Raw genomic sequence first — 16161 nt, forward strand, 5'->3', positions numbered from 1 at the left:
TTTATTTTGGTCTTTCAGGGATGACAGGACCGTACTTGCATGATATCAGAGTTCTGGGGACTTTTTAGAGAAGCATTTCCCACTCTGTGTCCCTTCCTACTGCATCTTGAATTATCCTATCACTTTACCTCTGAGAGAGCTTATAGGAATAACTGAAAATATGTGCTGTTTCAACCAATACCTGGCTGATAACAATGGCTCCTGAAACTGAGAAAAGCCTGTAAGAAGCCTTAACAGTAATAAAAACGGTTGTTATTAAGTCAAATATTTAAAAATTGGCACGCCCTTCGTCCTTGTGTCAGAAGACGGAGGCAGTCTTGAAAGCTTCTGGCTTTTGATTTAGCTTCAAGATAACAGATTCCTCTTCGCTTTACTCGTGACATTGGTATTCTCTGGTTGCCTTTAAAAAGGAAAATATGTGAAATTCGGTATTGGAAATGGCTTTCCTTTTTGTTTAGTTATTTATTTCTCTTTGGCTGATCATGGACTTTCTCCAGTTGCAGATAGTGGGAGCTACTCTCAGTTGTGGTATTCAGGCTTCTCATTGTGGTGACTTCTCTCGTTGCAGAGCATGGCTCTAAGTCCCTGGGCTTCAGTAGTTGTGGCACCTGTGCTTACCTGCTCCATGGAATGTGGAATCTTCCCAGACCAGGGATTGAACCCATGTCTCCTCCAATGGCAGGCAGATTCCTAGCCACTGGGCCACAAGGGAGATCAGGAAATGACTTTTCTTCAATGAAGTAGCATGTTTTTAGAAAGAAATGCTCTATATTTCAGCATGAGATTCTGTAAATATAATTTAGAAAGAGATGGGCGATATTTGTGCTATGTATTTTTTTAACGATCAATCTACTGGATTATTTTATTTATTTTATTTGCTCCGTTGTGTCCAATTCTTTGCGACCCCATGAACTATATACAGGCCATGGAATTCTCCAGGCTAGAATACTGGAGTGGGTAGCCACCCGTTCCCTTCTCCAGGGGATCTTCGCAACCCAGTGATCAAACCCAGGTCTCCCACACTGCAGGCGGATTCTTTACCAGCTGAGCTGCAAGGGAAGCCCTCCACTGGCTATGTCCAAGTAACTGATTATAGTTAAAAGGAAGCTCAGCTGCTTTGCATGTGTGCTTGGCCTCAACTTGCTGATGACTGAAGTTCATGACCAGGTATTAATTTTAAATAAGTGCCTACTGTTCTCGAGCGTCTCCCATTCCCTTAAGGAAAAGCATTTCCTGTGAGGCCTCTAGTTGCTGAGGACAGCTGTGTAAGCACTGTGTAAGTTTATCCAAATTAAAATTTGCTCCTCCAGCTCATTTATTCCTTTTAGGTCTCTGACAGGCAGGTGTGTTTATCTCCCCTAGACCCCCAAAGCCCTGTTTAAACTCAGTCAACAACTTGGAAACTTTCAGCTTGGGTGAAACCTCCTTATCTTCCGGTAATCTCACCATAGATATCCTTTGCTCTTAGATACATCATTAATACTCAGGCAGGATGGCCTGCTGTCATTTCCTTACTCCTGAGCAACTGTTCCAGACTTCATATTATTGTAATTCCAGACTCTAAGTAATTACCACATTGTAAAGACCAGGCAGGTATACACTGTTGTGACATAGCCAGTTTTGTCCCCACTCTTAACTTGGTTGCTTCATTAACTGCTAGGATAATAGAAACACGAAAATAAACTCCATAGAAGCACATGCCCTTTGGCCACAAAATCTGTCTCTTATTTTCCAAAATAGATATTTAGAAAGTGCTTAGGTCATGTAAAATGGCAAGTATTAGATTTATTTTTTTAGAACTAACCATTTAATTTATTTTTTTGGTTATGCCTCGAGGCATGTGGGATCTTCCCTGACCAAGATCAGGGAAGGGAGGGATCAGCCCACTCCCTCTGCAGTGGAAGTGCATACTTAACCCCTGAACCATCAGGGAAGCCTCACAGGTACTAACTTTTGCCTCAGTTTTCTTCCATGGACGAGGGTGCCTGGTGGGGGACAGTCCAGGGGGTTGCAGAGAGTCAAACACAGCTGAGCAACTAACAACCGCTTATTTCCTAAGGGCAATTTAGCAGCTGTTGTCCAAAGCAAACATCAGGGAACACCTGGCGCTTGTCCAGAAGGCAGAGTCTCCGTCCCCACCCATAACTATTAGGTCAAAATCTGTAGTTTATCATGGTCCCAGGTGGTTTGTGAACTTTAAAGCTGCAGAAGCACTGGTTGGAGAACTTTAGCTTGACCCCGTAATGACCGAAACAACCCATCAGTGAGAGAAAGGACCATAACATTTGAACTCAAACTCTATAAAATGAAAAATTTGTATACTGTAGTTAACTATCTGGGCACATGGTGGATATCGAGCTGTTCTATCATTTCCTGCTCTGTTAATGAAACCTCTTCAGTCAGAGGGCAGTCGTGGCAGGAGCACGTCCGAATGGATAAGAGATGACCTCATTGAGAGACTTTTTTGCACAATTTTAGATTCCAGTCCCCTGAGAGTAGAGAATTCAGGCATTCTTGAGATATCTCAACAGGTTCTGGTTTTCCCAGTTCAAGGACGAATCAGAAACGGTTTGGTTGTAGGTTGAGGGGAGGGAATGAAACCTCTTGACCTTTAATGTTTCAAAAAACATTTCTTAAAGGAAAAAAAGGCCCATGACCTGTTTATTGGGCCAAAACTCAATTTTAATTGTTTTGAGAGGGCAGAAAAACACTCCACCCAAAGTGTTCTGTTCTTTTGGAGCTCCTGCCAAGTAAGAATTTCTATGCAAGTCAATAGGTCAAGTTACAGAGTTGTTTTATCTCTTAAAGCATATTCGTATTTAGGTCTGAGTAATATGAATCCGTCCATTAGTTTATGCATGTTTGTTCTGAAGGAGTTTCCAAAGAGGATAGGTTTTTCTTATAACATAGTTCCATAATAGACTCTTCCCTTTGCAGTAGGCAGGGCTTCCCTAGTGACTCAGATGGTAAAGAATCTGCCTGCAATGCGGGAGATCTGAGTTCAATCCCTGGGTCAGGAAGATCCCCTGGAGAAGGAAATGGCAACCCACTCCAGTATTCTTGCCTGGAGAATCCCATGGACGGAGGAGCCTGATGGCTATAGTCCTTTGGCTCACAAAGAGCCAGACATGACTGAGTGGCTAATACTTTGTAGTAGAAAAAAGAAAAAGTAATGGCATTCCCGTAGGGAGTATTTCCTAAAATCCTAATGTAACATTTCTAATCTGATAGCTGACAAAATTTTAAAAGAAAGCCAAATTATCCAATGTAGGAATTGAAGCCTCCTCCTGAGCCTGGGATGTGGCTCCTGTATCTCATTCATCACACACAACGAAGGAACAAACAGACCAGTCAGCCCCACCTCCTGTTCATTCACTTCTAGCCTCTCTTCCCTCCACTGTCTCTGCTCCCCTCATCTGTCTTCCACCATCACCCTGACTAAAATTTCTTTGCAAGGTCCCAGGACACCAAGTTCAGGGGCTTGTTTGTAAGTCTGTGTAGCATTTGGTCCTGTTCGTTTTCTTTCCTCCCATTATTTCTGTGATATTGGTCCCTAAAGGTTTTCTTCCATGTTTTTGCCTCTTGAGGGCACTTGAGCCAGAGCTTGAATTTGAATCCTTAGCTTCAGTTCAGTTCAGTCACTTAGTCATGTCTGACTCTTTGCAACCCCATGGACTGCAGCCCGCCAGTCTTCCCTGTCCATCACCAACTCCCAGAGCTTGGTCAAACTCATGTTCATCGAGTCAGTGATGCCATCCAACCATCTCATTCTCTGTGGTCCCCTTCTCCTCCTGCCTTCTATCTTTCCCAGCATCAGGGTCTTTTTCATTGAGTCAGTTCTTCACATCAGGTGGCCAAAGTATTGGAGTTTCAGCTTCAGCATCAGTCCTTTCAATGAAAATTCAGGATTGATTTCCTTTAGGAAGGACTGGTTTGATCTCCTTGCAGTCCAAGGGACTCTCAAGAGTCTTCTCCAACACCACAGTTCAAAAGCATCAATTGTTCAGTGCTCAGCTTTATTTCTAGTCCAACTCTCACATCCATACACTACTACTAGAGAAATCATAGCTTTGACTAGACAGACCTTTGTTGGCAAAGTAATGTCTCTGCTTTTTAATATGCTGTCTAGGTTGGTCATAGCTTTTCTTCCAAGGAGCAAGTGTCTTTTAATTTCATGGCTGTAGTCACCATCTGCAGTGATTTTGGAGCTCAAGAAAATAAACTCTGTCACTGTTTTCATTGTTTCCCCATCTTTTTGCCATGAAGTGATAGGACCAGGTGCCACAATCTTAGTTTTTTGAATGTTTAGTTTTAAGTCAACTTTTTCACTCTCCTCTTTGACTTTCATCAAGAGGCTCTTCAGTTCCTCTTCACTTTCTGCCATAAGGGTGGTGTCATCTGCATATCTGAGGTTATTTATATTTCTCCCAGTGATCTTGATTCCAGCTTGTGCTCATCCAGCCTGGCATTTCTCATGATGTACTCTGCATATAAGTTAAATAAGCAGGGTGACAACATACAGCCTTGAGGTACTCCTTTCCCAGTTTGGAGCCAGTCTGTTGTTCCATGTCTGATTCTAACTATTGCTTCTTGACCTACATATACAGTTTTCTCAGGAGGCAGGTCAGGTGGTCTGGTATGCCCATTTCTTGAAGAATTTTCCACAGTTTATTGTGATCCACCCAGTCAAAGGCTTGGCATGTTCAATAAAGCAGAAATAGTTGCTTTCTGGAACTCCCTTGTTTTTTCGATGATCCAGCAGATGTTGGCAATTTGATCTCTGGTTCCTCTGCCTTTTCTAAAACCAGCTTGAACATCTGGAAGTTCATGGTTCACATACTGTTGAAGCGTGGCTTGGAGAATTTTGAGCAAAGCTAGCGTGTGAGATGAGTGCAATTGTCTAGTAGTTTGAACATTCTTTGGCATTGCCCTTCTTTGGGATTGGAAGGAAAACTGACCTTTTCCAGTCCTGTGTCCACTGCTGAGTTTTCCAGATTTGCTGGGATATTGAGTTAGCTTCATCACTTGCTATTAATAGTTATCTGTCCGGGGCAAGTTATTTAACTTTTGGGTGCTTAAGTGTTTTAATCTATAAAATGGGGGTAGTGAAAAAACCTACCCCACAGGGTTGGTGTGACATTCATAGGAGAATGTCTGGTACATAGTAAGGGTTCCTCAGGGGTGAGTCATTGTTATCACCGTCATCTTCATCACCATCACTGGCATCACCACTGCGTAACTGTCAGCACCACCACCACCATCATTACTGTCACCACTGCCATCACTACTACCCCCAGTACCACTATTGTGATCATTACCACCACCATCACCACTACCATAATTATCACCACCACCATCATTACTGTCACCATCACTACCACCAACCTCCGTCATCACCACCATCACCACCATCATCATCATTAGGCATTTTTTGCTCTTTTCAGGCTCTTTGGCCTGGTTCTTACTTGCAGGCATTCACTACTTCTTTTTTTCTTTCATTGGACTTTGAATGTTTCTTTGAGTCTAGCTGTCATGTCTTTTTCATCTCCTTTAATATGAACCATTTCTACAGCTTTTTATGACAACATTTTTGAAGAATGCTCTTCCTCCTCTTAAAAAAAAAGAAACTTTCTCATTTTGGGTTTGTCTGATGTTTCCTCATTTGGATTTGTCTGATGTTTTCTCATAAGATTCATGTTCTGTGTTCTTAGTGTGAGTATCTCATAGGTATTCAGTATATCAGATTTGAAGACCTGGGTCTACCTGACTCTTGGTAATGACAGTGTTGATCATCTACTAAAGGTGGGGTTCAGTTTCTTCGCTGTGTTGTTACTGTATTTTCCCTTCCAATATCTAATTAATCTGTGGGGAGATCCCATAAGACCGTGTTTATATCTGCTGCTTATTTAAAAATTTCTCCCTTGGGTTAGCATCCATTGATGATTTTTGCCTGAATCTTTATGGTGATGGTCAACATGCAGTTTTTCTGTAGGTCTTCTTTCTTCCTCTATTTATTTATTTATTACTTGTAAGGCATGTTAGTCTGTATTCTACAGAGAAATAGACCAATAATATATCTATATGTGCCTCTATATCTGATTTATTAGAAACAGTTACCTCACAGTTATGGAGGAAGAACTCTCCCAAACAGTCACAAGCTGGAAACCCAGGAGGGTTAGTGTACACAGTCTTTCCTCCTTACCTGTGTTTTCACTTTCTGCAGTTTCAGTTACCTGCCATTCAAAAATAGCAAGTCAGAAATTCCAGAAACAAACAATTCATCAGTTTTAAATCATGCACCAGCCTGAACTGTGTGGTGAAACTGCGTGCTGTCTCACTGAAGTCTTCCCTTCCTTGGATGTGAATCATTCTTTTGTTCAGTGTATCCTGCCTGCTAGTCACTTGGTACCAGCTCAGTTATTAGATCAACTATTGTCATATCACCATACTTGTGTTCATATCACCCTTGTTTTACTTAGAAAAGGCCCCAAAATGCAAGAGTCGCAGTGCTGGCAATTCAGATATGCCAAAGAAAAGCCTTGAAGTGCTTCCTTTAAGTGAAAAGCTGAAAGTTCTTGACTTAGTGAGGAAAGAAAAATATCACATGCTAAGGTTGATAAGATCTGTAGTAAGAATGAATCCTCTATTTGTGAAACTGTGAAGGAAAAAGAAATCTGTACTAGCTTTGCTGTTGCATCTCAGACTGTGAAAGTCTGGCCACAGGGCTTGGTAAGTCCTTTAGTTAAGGTGGAAAAGACATTAAGTTTGTACAATAAGGTATTTTTGAGAGAGACCACATTCACATAACTTTTCTTATAGTATATTATTATAATTATCCTATTTTATTACTAGTTATTGTTAATCTCTTCCTGTGCCTAATTTATAAATAAAACTTTATCATAGGTATGTATGTACAGGAAAAAATATAGTATGTGTCTTTTCCATGGTTTCCAGCATCCGCTGTGGGTCTTGAAACATATCCTCTACTAATAAGGGGAGAACTACTGTACATGCATGGAACTCCTGGTGTCTCAGATGATAAAGAATCTGCGTGCAATGCAGGAGACCCGGACTCAATCCCTGAGTCAGGAAGATCCCCTGAAGAAGGGAATGGCTCCCCACTCCAGTATTCTTGCCTGGAGGATTCCATGGACAAAGGAGCCTAGCATCCACAGGCCATGGGGTCACAGAGAGTCAGAAAGAAGTGAGTGACTAACACACACTGTACTTCCAGGCTGAGTCTGAGAACCGGGAAGGCTGATGGTGTCAGTTTCTTTCCGAGTCCAAATCCAGACACAGAAGACCAATATCCCAGCTTGAAGACAGGCAGAGTGAATCCTCCCTTCTCTTTGTTCTGTTGAGGCCTTCAGCAGATTGTGGGAAGCACGTCCACTCTGGGGAGGGCCATCTGCTTCACTCAGTCTGCTGATTAGTGTTAATCTCGTCCACAAACACCGTCAGAGATGCAGCGATACACAGTGTTTAATCAACTATCTGGGCACCGCGTGACTCAGATTGACACATACAATTAACCACCAGACACAGACTCTCAGATTCCTGTTTTTAAAGGTTTATAATCCACTGCTGTCCTTAATTGTGTTGGTGATCAAATTGTCCTGTATTTGGCCAGCTGGCTGCTGTGTCCTCGTGATGTGTCCGCAGGCTCTGATATCTGTGACCTGCCGCTCCGGTGGGGCAGTCACATCGTCTGTCTGTGTGCCCTTCAAGGCCCCTCCAGTAACATTTTTGTATATATTACGTAGATTTCCGTCCCCCCCCCCCCCCGCCCCCCGGAGGATGAAATGGCAACCCACTCCAGTACTCTTGTCTGGAGAATCTCATGGATAGAGGAACCTGGTGGGCTACAGTCCGTGGGGTTGCAGAGCCGGCCACTACTGAGTGACTAGGCACATAGATTTTACATTTAACTCCTTCAAAATTAGGGAGGACCTACACAGACATATATAAATGATGCGTTAACAGGTAGGTACGAACTTAATATTCTTTACAGATATTTGTATTCATTCCGTTTCCACTAACGTGAGTCATCCAGTGGATTGTTCTGCGTAGTTAGTACGCGCTTCACTGGCCGGCCAGTTAACTTCTGAGCTGCCTATGGGTGCCCTCTGCTGGCCTTGCGGCACATTCACACTTCCCTGGGATTTCTCCTGCCTATGTTCTTTGGGTTGGTTAGTTTCTCCAGTTATCACAGAACTGTGGATCATGTAGTGCAAACAGTTTTGAAATGTTTACTGAATGTATCAAAAATATCTTTCCCGGGGCTTCCCTGGTGGTCCAGTGATTAAGAATCCACCTTGCAATGCAGGGCTGCAGTTTCGATCCCTGGTTGGGGAATTAAGATTCCACCTGTTACAGAGCAACCCAGCCCATGTGCAGCAGCTGCTGAGCCTGTGCACTCTGGAGGCACGTGGGTGGCACAGCTAGAGAGCCCAGGTGCTTCACCGAAAGGTCCCACGGGGAGGCAGTGAAGATCCCACGAGCCGCAGCTAAGACCCGACCCAGCCAAATAAATAAATATTTTGGAAAAGAATATCTTTCCCTATAAAATATATACATTTCTACGTCATCATGTTTGCATACTTTATTGTTGCATGAATATTCTATTTAGCATTTAAATAATCCCCCTTTGATAAGCATTTGTGTGGTTTATTTTTTCCATTTTGTATAGCACAGTTGGCAATGCACTAGAGAATGCAGCCCCTGCTCTGGAGGCAAGGCTGGCAGGACTGCCAGGTGGGCACGTCACATCCTGTGTGCTGTTTTCGGAAGGGAAAGCCAGAGAGGGAGGGTTTCTGAGAAGAGGCGGTGTTTCTGCCCTAGTCTTGAAAGATGAATGAGTTCAGCAAGCAGATAAAAGGCATTTCAGGCAGAGGATGTAGCATGGGAGTCAACACCAGAGGTCAAGAACATGGAAATTTTGAGGGATCTGAGGACCTCGGAGGTGGCTGTGACCTGCATCATTATGTACATCATTGTTCGTATATTTGTCTTAGTTCTGGCTGCTCTCATAAGTTACCACAGAATGGGGGGCCTGTAACGAAAGGCATTTGTTTCTCTCAGTTCTGGAGTCTGGGAAGTTCAAGATCAAGGTGTGGGTTGCTCTAATCTCTGTGAGAGTCCTTCTCTTGTTGGCACATGGCTGTCTTGTGTCCTCACATGGTGGAAGGAGAGCTTGAGCTAGCACTCTTCCTGCTGTTGTTCACTTGCTAAGTCGTGTCTGACTCTGCGACCCTGTGGACTGCCGCACACCAGCCCTCCCTGTCCCTCACTATCTCCCGAAGCTTGCCCAAGTTCATGTACACTGAGTCGGTGATGCCATCCAGCCATCTCATCCTCTGTCACCCCCTTCTCCTCAGGCCCTCAATCTTTCCCAGCGTCATTCTTTTCCAGTGAGTCAGTTCTTTGCATCAGGTGGCCAAAGTACTGGAGCTTCAGCTTTAGTCTCAGTCCTTCCAATGAATATTCAGGATTGATTTCCTTTAGGATTGACTGGTTTGATCTCCCTGCAGTCCCAGAGACTCTCAAGCACTACAGTTTGAAGGCATCAGTTCTTTAGTGCCCAGCTTTCTTTATAGTCCAACTCTCACATCCATACATGACTACTGGAAAGACTGTAGCTCTTTTATTGATTATGAGGGCTGCTCCATTTCTTCTATGGGATTCTTGCCTCCAGTAGAAGATATAATGGTCGTCTAAATTAAATTCACTCATTCCCGTCCATTTTAGTTCACTGATTCCTAAGATGTTAATGATTCTTTTTGCCATCTCCTGCTTGACCACATCCAATTTACCTTGATTCGTGGACCTAATGTTCCAGGCTCCTATGCAATATTGATCTTACAGCATGGGATTTTACTTTCACCACCAGACACACCCACAACTGAGTGTCGTTTCCACTTCATTCTTTCTGGAGCTATTAGTAATTCCCTCCGTTCTTCCCCAGTAGCGTATTGGACACCTTCCAACCTGGAGGGCTCATCTTTCGGTGTCCTTTCTATTTGTCTTTTTATGCTATTCATGGTGTTCTCATGGCAAGAATTTCATTGAGTTATGCAAGCCCCTTCACCACAACAAGGCTGTGATCCATGAAGCGGCTTCCTCTTCTTGTGAGGACACAGATCCCAGCCTCAGCCCCACCCCATGACTTCATCTAAACCTAATTCACCTCCAAATACCATCACACTAGGGGTTAGGAATTCAACATATGAGTTTTGAAGAGACAGAAATTTCAGCCCATAGCATTTTTTGACACTTGTGACTAGCAGGAAGAATGAGAATGGAGAATTTGTTTTTTACCAGTGATTTGGTGACCAAATGTAGAGTATTGAGAGGGCCGGGGACCCCAATAACCATTTCTTGTCTAAGAATGTAACCATAATACCTGTGCTACCTCAGTGAGAGATACCATGGATTTCAAGAAATCGACCAATTCATTTTTTTCAGTTAATAAAAAGAAGCCATTTATTTCTAAATATAGAATAAACAGCATTTATCATTACCCCAATTTTGGTATCTTTTAGGAGAAAAGTACAGATTGATCTTTTATTATTGTTAAAAATAAATTTAAAAAACTAAAATAAGATGAATTTGCCAAAAATAGAGTACAACAGGAGACTAATAGAAAAAAAAATAGAAGATGAATCATAAGTTAAGATGAATGTGAACTGTCTTGGTGTTTATATAATTTTATACACACTCAGATCTTTTTTTAGTGCTTAAAATAAAAAGTTTCCTACTTGCTTCCAATCTAGGGAGAGTATATTGTGTTCCCTTTTTATGAGAAAGATGTGAAAAGGTAGAACATGGGCTTTGTTCTGTTTCTGGCTGTGCTGGGTCTTCACTGGGGCAGGAGATATCTTCCTTGTGATGCGCAGGCCTCTCTAGTTGTGGCTTCTCCTGTTGAGGTGCACGGGCCCTGGAGCAGGTAGGCTCACTAATTATGGCCAGGCTTAGTTGCCTCAAGGCATGTTGGATCCTAGTTTTCCTGACCAGAGATTGAACTGGCATCTCCTGCATTGGAAGGCGAATTCTAAACCCCTGAACCATCAGAGAAGTTCCCCGCTCTTTTTAAAAAATATTTATTTTTGGTTGCATTGGGTCTTCGTTGCTGCAAGTGGGCTTTCACTAGTTGCAGCGAGTTGGGGGCTACTCTTCATTGCAGTGCACGAGCTTCTGATCGCGGCTTCTCTAGTTGCAGAGCACAGGCTTCAGCAGTTGCGACTCTCAGGCTCTTGAGCACGGGCTCAGTAGTTGCCATGCGTGGGCTTAGTCTGCATGTGCAATCTTCCCAGACCAGGGATCGAACCTGTGTTCACCAGGTTCTTTACTGAGCAAACAGGGAAGTCCTTTTTATTTATTTATTTAACTTGGGCTTTTTTTGTCAGGCGGTAACAGACCACCACTGATCTAAGGGAGGGTTGCTTTTATTCTCACCTTTTTAACATGAGTTCAGCCACAGCGGTGAAAGCAGAAGGAATGATACATGATGTCATTTCGGCCAAAGCCAGAGTTCAGGCAGAAAGGGTCCGTAAAGAGGCTGGGGAGTGGATCTGCAGACTGAGAAGTCTTGTTTTACAAGCTGACCAGGGTGGCCACGCTGCAGGCCTGGCCTGGGTTAATCAGGAGAGAGTGGGAGGACCTGGGCCTTTCATCTGCGGGGGCTTCTTCTCTTCTCAGTACATGTCAGGGAAACACGATCTTTGCACAGAAGGGGAGGGAAGGGATGGAAAAAGCAAGGTGAGAATGACAAGTCAGACTGACATCTCTGTTACACTCAAGCCAGATGTTGCTTTAGATAAAGTCGTCTTGGAAATGGAACTTTATTTCTCTACCAACATACACACACAGAAAACTGATCGCTCAACCAGGAAGCTCCGCTCTCAGGCCGCCCCTGTAATCCAGGGTGGAAAAAACGTAGCCCCCAGATGGCCTTTCTGGGAGATTACTGGCCGGTAATCCTTCCTTGTCCTAGAAGATTAAGTCTGCCCTGGTGCAATTGTGGTCAGCTGAATGGTTTAAAAAATAATAATAAGTTGTAAAAAAAAATTAATAAATCTGCCAGTGTCTGATGTTATGCCTGAACTGTTTGTATGTGGAGGCGATGCTACAGCACTGGGCCCTCCTTTGTTTATTGAAGAAAGCTCTAGAAAGCTCTGCTTCCTGCATGGGTTGTTGGCTGCTGGCTGAAATGAACAGCAGGTGGTGATCAGAGCTGTTCCTCGGGTTGCTGGGGAGAAGTCACTTATTAAACAACCTCCTTGTCCTGAGGGTGTGACGCCTGCACCTGTCCCAGGAAGCCCGGCTCTTGGAACCCAGGGCTGGATCTCTTCCTCAGGGTTGCCTCGCGCAGTGATCCAGAGCGGCGCTCAACCCAGGAAGAGGCAGCGGCGGTAGAACCATGCGTTCTGCCTTCGCCTGGGATGGACGGTAGAGAGATGGATTTTTATGAGGACTACGAGTCTCCGTTTGATTTTAATACAGGAGTAAACAAAAACTATCTCTACCTGTCTCCCAGTGGAAATACGTCCCCACCAGGATCACCTACTCTTCAGAAGTTTGGTAACTCCTTGTTTTCTAAAGTGACATTTGCTGTGATGAAACCTGCATGCAACTGGGGATTTGCCTGGCTTTATAATTCTTAGTGTGAAAAGGGTGTTGCTGTGTTGCTACCGGTTAGTAAAGGTGTTACAGGATTCCAAGTAGAGAGCTAGACGGCTTGTTAAATGTTTAGAATGTATATATATGTATTTAACTGTGCATGCGTGTGTGCTAAGTTACTTCAGTTGTGCCCAGTTCTTCGAGATCCTGTGGACTGCCTCAGACTCCTCTGTCTTATTTGAACTGACTTATATGTACTTGGGGCTTCCCTGGTGGCTCAGGCGGTTAAAAAAAATCTGCCTGCAATGTGGGAGACCTGGGTTCAATCCCTGGGTTGGGAAGATGCCCTGGAGGAGGGCGTGGCAACCTGCTCCAGTATTCTTGCCTGGAGAATCCCGTGGACAGAGGAGCGTGGTGGGCTACAGTCCATGGGGTCACAAAGAATCCGACACAACTGAAGTGACTTAGCACCGCGCCTCACAGCACAGTTGGTTTATAATGCTGTGTTAGCTTCAGGTGTGTAGCAGAGGGATTCAGTTATACATATAGAGATGTCTGTTCTCTTTCAAATTCCTTTCCCATAAAGGATATCACAGAACATTGAGTAGATTTTAAAAGTGGACCTATTTGTATAGGCATTAGAGGTCTTCTGATCACCTTAAGTTCATCAACCTAATAAATAGCCAAAATGGGGGAATCCGGAGGTCTTCGCTTCTGGTCACCTATGTAATTTAGGAGGAACCCCCACCCCAAGTTTTGTTTTTGTGAAACTGAGGCTTAAGCAGCTGAAGCACTGACTAAATTCAAGGTCCTGCTAACGGCGGGCCAGGTTTTGGGCTTGGAATACTGTGAGCAGCAATGTGCAGGAATATCCAGGTGAGAGATTTTTTTTTTCCTTGAACGATACTCTTAAAAAATTTTTTTTTTAAATTTTTAATTGGAGTATAATTGCTTTACAACATTGTGTTGGTCTCTGCCACACAAAGGCATGAATCAGCCATAGGTATACGTACGTCACCTCCCTCTTGAACCTCCCTCCTACCCTCACCCCACCCTCTGGGTTGGCACAAAGCCGGGGCCTGAGCTTCCTGCGTTAAAGAGGTGAGAGATTGTAAGAGAAAAACTCGCTACTGTGCCTTTGGAAGCAGGCACTCCTTCCCACGTGCCGATAGAAGATTGTTCTGCAGGCCAGGAGCCACCATCGGGGCAGAGCTTAAGTTTATGAGCAAACAGCACGAAGCTAGAAGTTGCCTCAGCCACGTCCAGGCCAATCCCCTCATTTTACAACTAACAGTTGGAGACGGTTAGACGACCTCTGTGACTTGCCAGAGAAGTAAGCAGATTTTCCTAGAAGTTAATGTTTCCCTTTTTAATGAAGATTAGGTCACATTTCACTCTTCGTAAGCTTAAAAAGTAGGTAATTTTAAAAAAAAGAGAGAGAAAAAAAAAAAGAGAAAAAAAAAGATAGTAAAGGCTACAGCATGAACCCTAGTTGTAAGTATTTTGGAGAGCATGCAGCATTCCTGTCACCATTGGTCACGATCTGTGGTCACCCTTGGGGGTGTAGTTTGGTTTTCCAGGAAGGGGAAGAGGTTGGCAATAACTGGGCTGAGCAGGTCCCCGGAAGTTGGGGACTGGCAGGCAGCAGCTGGATGTCTGTTGCGGGAACTGGATTGCCAGGAATCTGTCTTTTGCTGCCCTTTCCTGGCCCTGCGGTCCACCATGGGCTCTGCAGAAAGCACATCCTCCACTGTGCCTGCCCCCCAAAGGATGACTCCCTCCATCCTCACTGCTCAGTCCTACGTGTAGGAAATGCTTCAAGAACAGTACACAGAAGGAAGTTAGACTGTAGTAACCTGACCTCAGGTAGACCTCAGTGATCAGCGTGCAAGGCTTCGAAATTCCCAGGATGATTCTGCCGCTTGTTGGAAGTCTCTCTCTTTTTGAATCTCTGTTTCACCTCCTTTCCTTTTCCCAGCTGTAGTAATTGCCACCCTTTGGGTGTTTTCTGTTAAAAAAAACAGAAGCAGTGGGTAGGTTTGAGTGTGTCTCTATTTTGAACAATTACCTCCCTAATTCCTAGTTGCAATTTGTAGGAGTTTGGGCTCCTGGGATTAGACACAAAATGATTTTAAAAAGCAAGCGAACAACAAAAACTGGAAACAGATTCATGTATCCAGTTGTGCTCCCCTTTATTCAGTTCAGTTCAGTCGCTCAGTCGTGTCCGACACTTTGTGACCCCATGGACTGCAGCATGCCAGGCCTCCCTGTCTATCACCAACTCCCGGAGTTTATTCAAACTCATGTCCATCAGTTCTTCAGCACTCAGCTTTCTTCACAGTCCAACTCTCACATCCATACATGACCACTGGAAAAACCATAGCCTTTATTGGTTTGTATTAATTTTTAAAAAGGATTGAGGGGAGGGAGAACATTAAACCAAACAGAAACCGCCATAAGCAGTCACCTGGTAAGAACATGGTGATTCTAAAATAAGCAAATCGAAGCTGGGATCTACAACAGGAATCTCCAGTCTTTGTGCTTGTGACTCCTCGGGGCACAAGAAGCCTGCAGATCTCTTTGAATATCAAGTAGGAGGCACAGATGGAATGAATGCTGCCTTCTGTGTGTTTGCAACTTCTGTGTTTTTAGATAGGAGCTCTCAGGATGGACACATACATTATGTGCTGTGTGCTGGGTCACTCAGTCGTGTCCAACTCTTTGCGACCCCATGGACTGTAGCCCGCCAGGTTCCTCTGTTCATGGGGTTTCTCCAGGCAGGAATACTGGAATGGGTTCCCATGCCCTCCATTTAAAAGCTCACGTGGCTATTGGCCACTCTGAGTTTTCCCAATCAGCAGACAAGTAGTGCACAGAAAGAACTGATGTTAAAAGGAATCATACTCAGAAGAGGCTGGGGACACTGATCTGAAAAGCATAGTCTTTGATATTTATACAAAATGCCATCATGGGGCAAATGAAAAGGTGAAGAGATTTAATCTCTGGGCAGAATGTTCCTCAAGCAATCTGAGTGAAGGACAGGATGAGGGCCAGTGGCTCGAACAAAAAGAATTCTTTTATCAGAGATGTTACAACTCTCTTGGTGCAACCAGCTCAGGTTCAGAAATGCCTTATACTTCTTGATCTGCAACCCTCATAGATACAAAATGTCAATAGCTACAGCAGGATTCTGTGAAACAGAACTTACCTTTACTATGTGTGATGTACTCTGATATTTAATATTATTCCTGTTTCTTCTTTTAAAGATGCTCATTTGATACTGCTAAAAGGATTTCACAGCCTATAGTTTGAAAAACACTGATTTCAGAATCTGGAATACAAGCTCCATTAGGGATGTCGGTCTTTCATTCACTGCTTTTCCCTTAGCACTTAGAACAGCACTCGACTGCTGTGGCTCTACAAATATTTGTTGGTTGAATGAATGAGTGAAAGAATGATTGAAATGGAACTGGCAAAGACTAAATCACGCTGTAGATCACCTTACAGATGTGAACATGGAGGCCAAGACTGGTGTTGTGAAGT

General features: G+C 43.8%; 1 protein-coding gene across 2 annotated transcripts in view; it reads left to right on the plus strand.

The window, feature by feature from the left end:
* TPD52 (tumor protein D52) overlaps nucleotides 1-16161 on the plus strand; it is a 117986-nt gene that overhangs the window by 58636 nt on the left and 43189 nt on the right. The window contains exon 1 of one of the 2 annotated variants that reach the window (XM_065902527.1): nucleotides 12398-12579. The exons of the other annotated variant lie outside the window; for it this stretch is intronic. Coding sequence (XP_065758599.1) covers nucleotides 12441-12579 — 139 coding nt within the window. The 5' untranslated portion in view covers nucleotides 12398-12440. Of the gene's footprint in view, nucleotides 1-12397; nucleotides 12580-16161 lie in introns of those variants that run through there. 2 annotated transcript variants of the gene reach the window in all.

This window comes from Muntiacus reevesi, chromosome 12 (assembly GCF_963930625.1).
Source record: "Muntiacus reevesi chromosome 12, mMunRee1.1, whole genome shotgun sequence".
Taxonomy (NCBI): domain Eukaryota; kingdom Metazoa; phylum Chordata; class Mammalia; order Artiodactyla; family Cervidae; genus Muntiacus; species Muntiacus reevesi.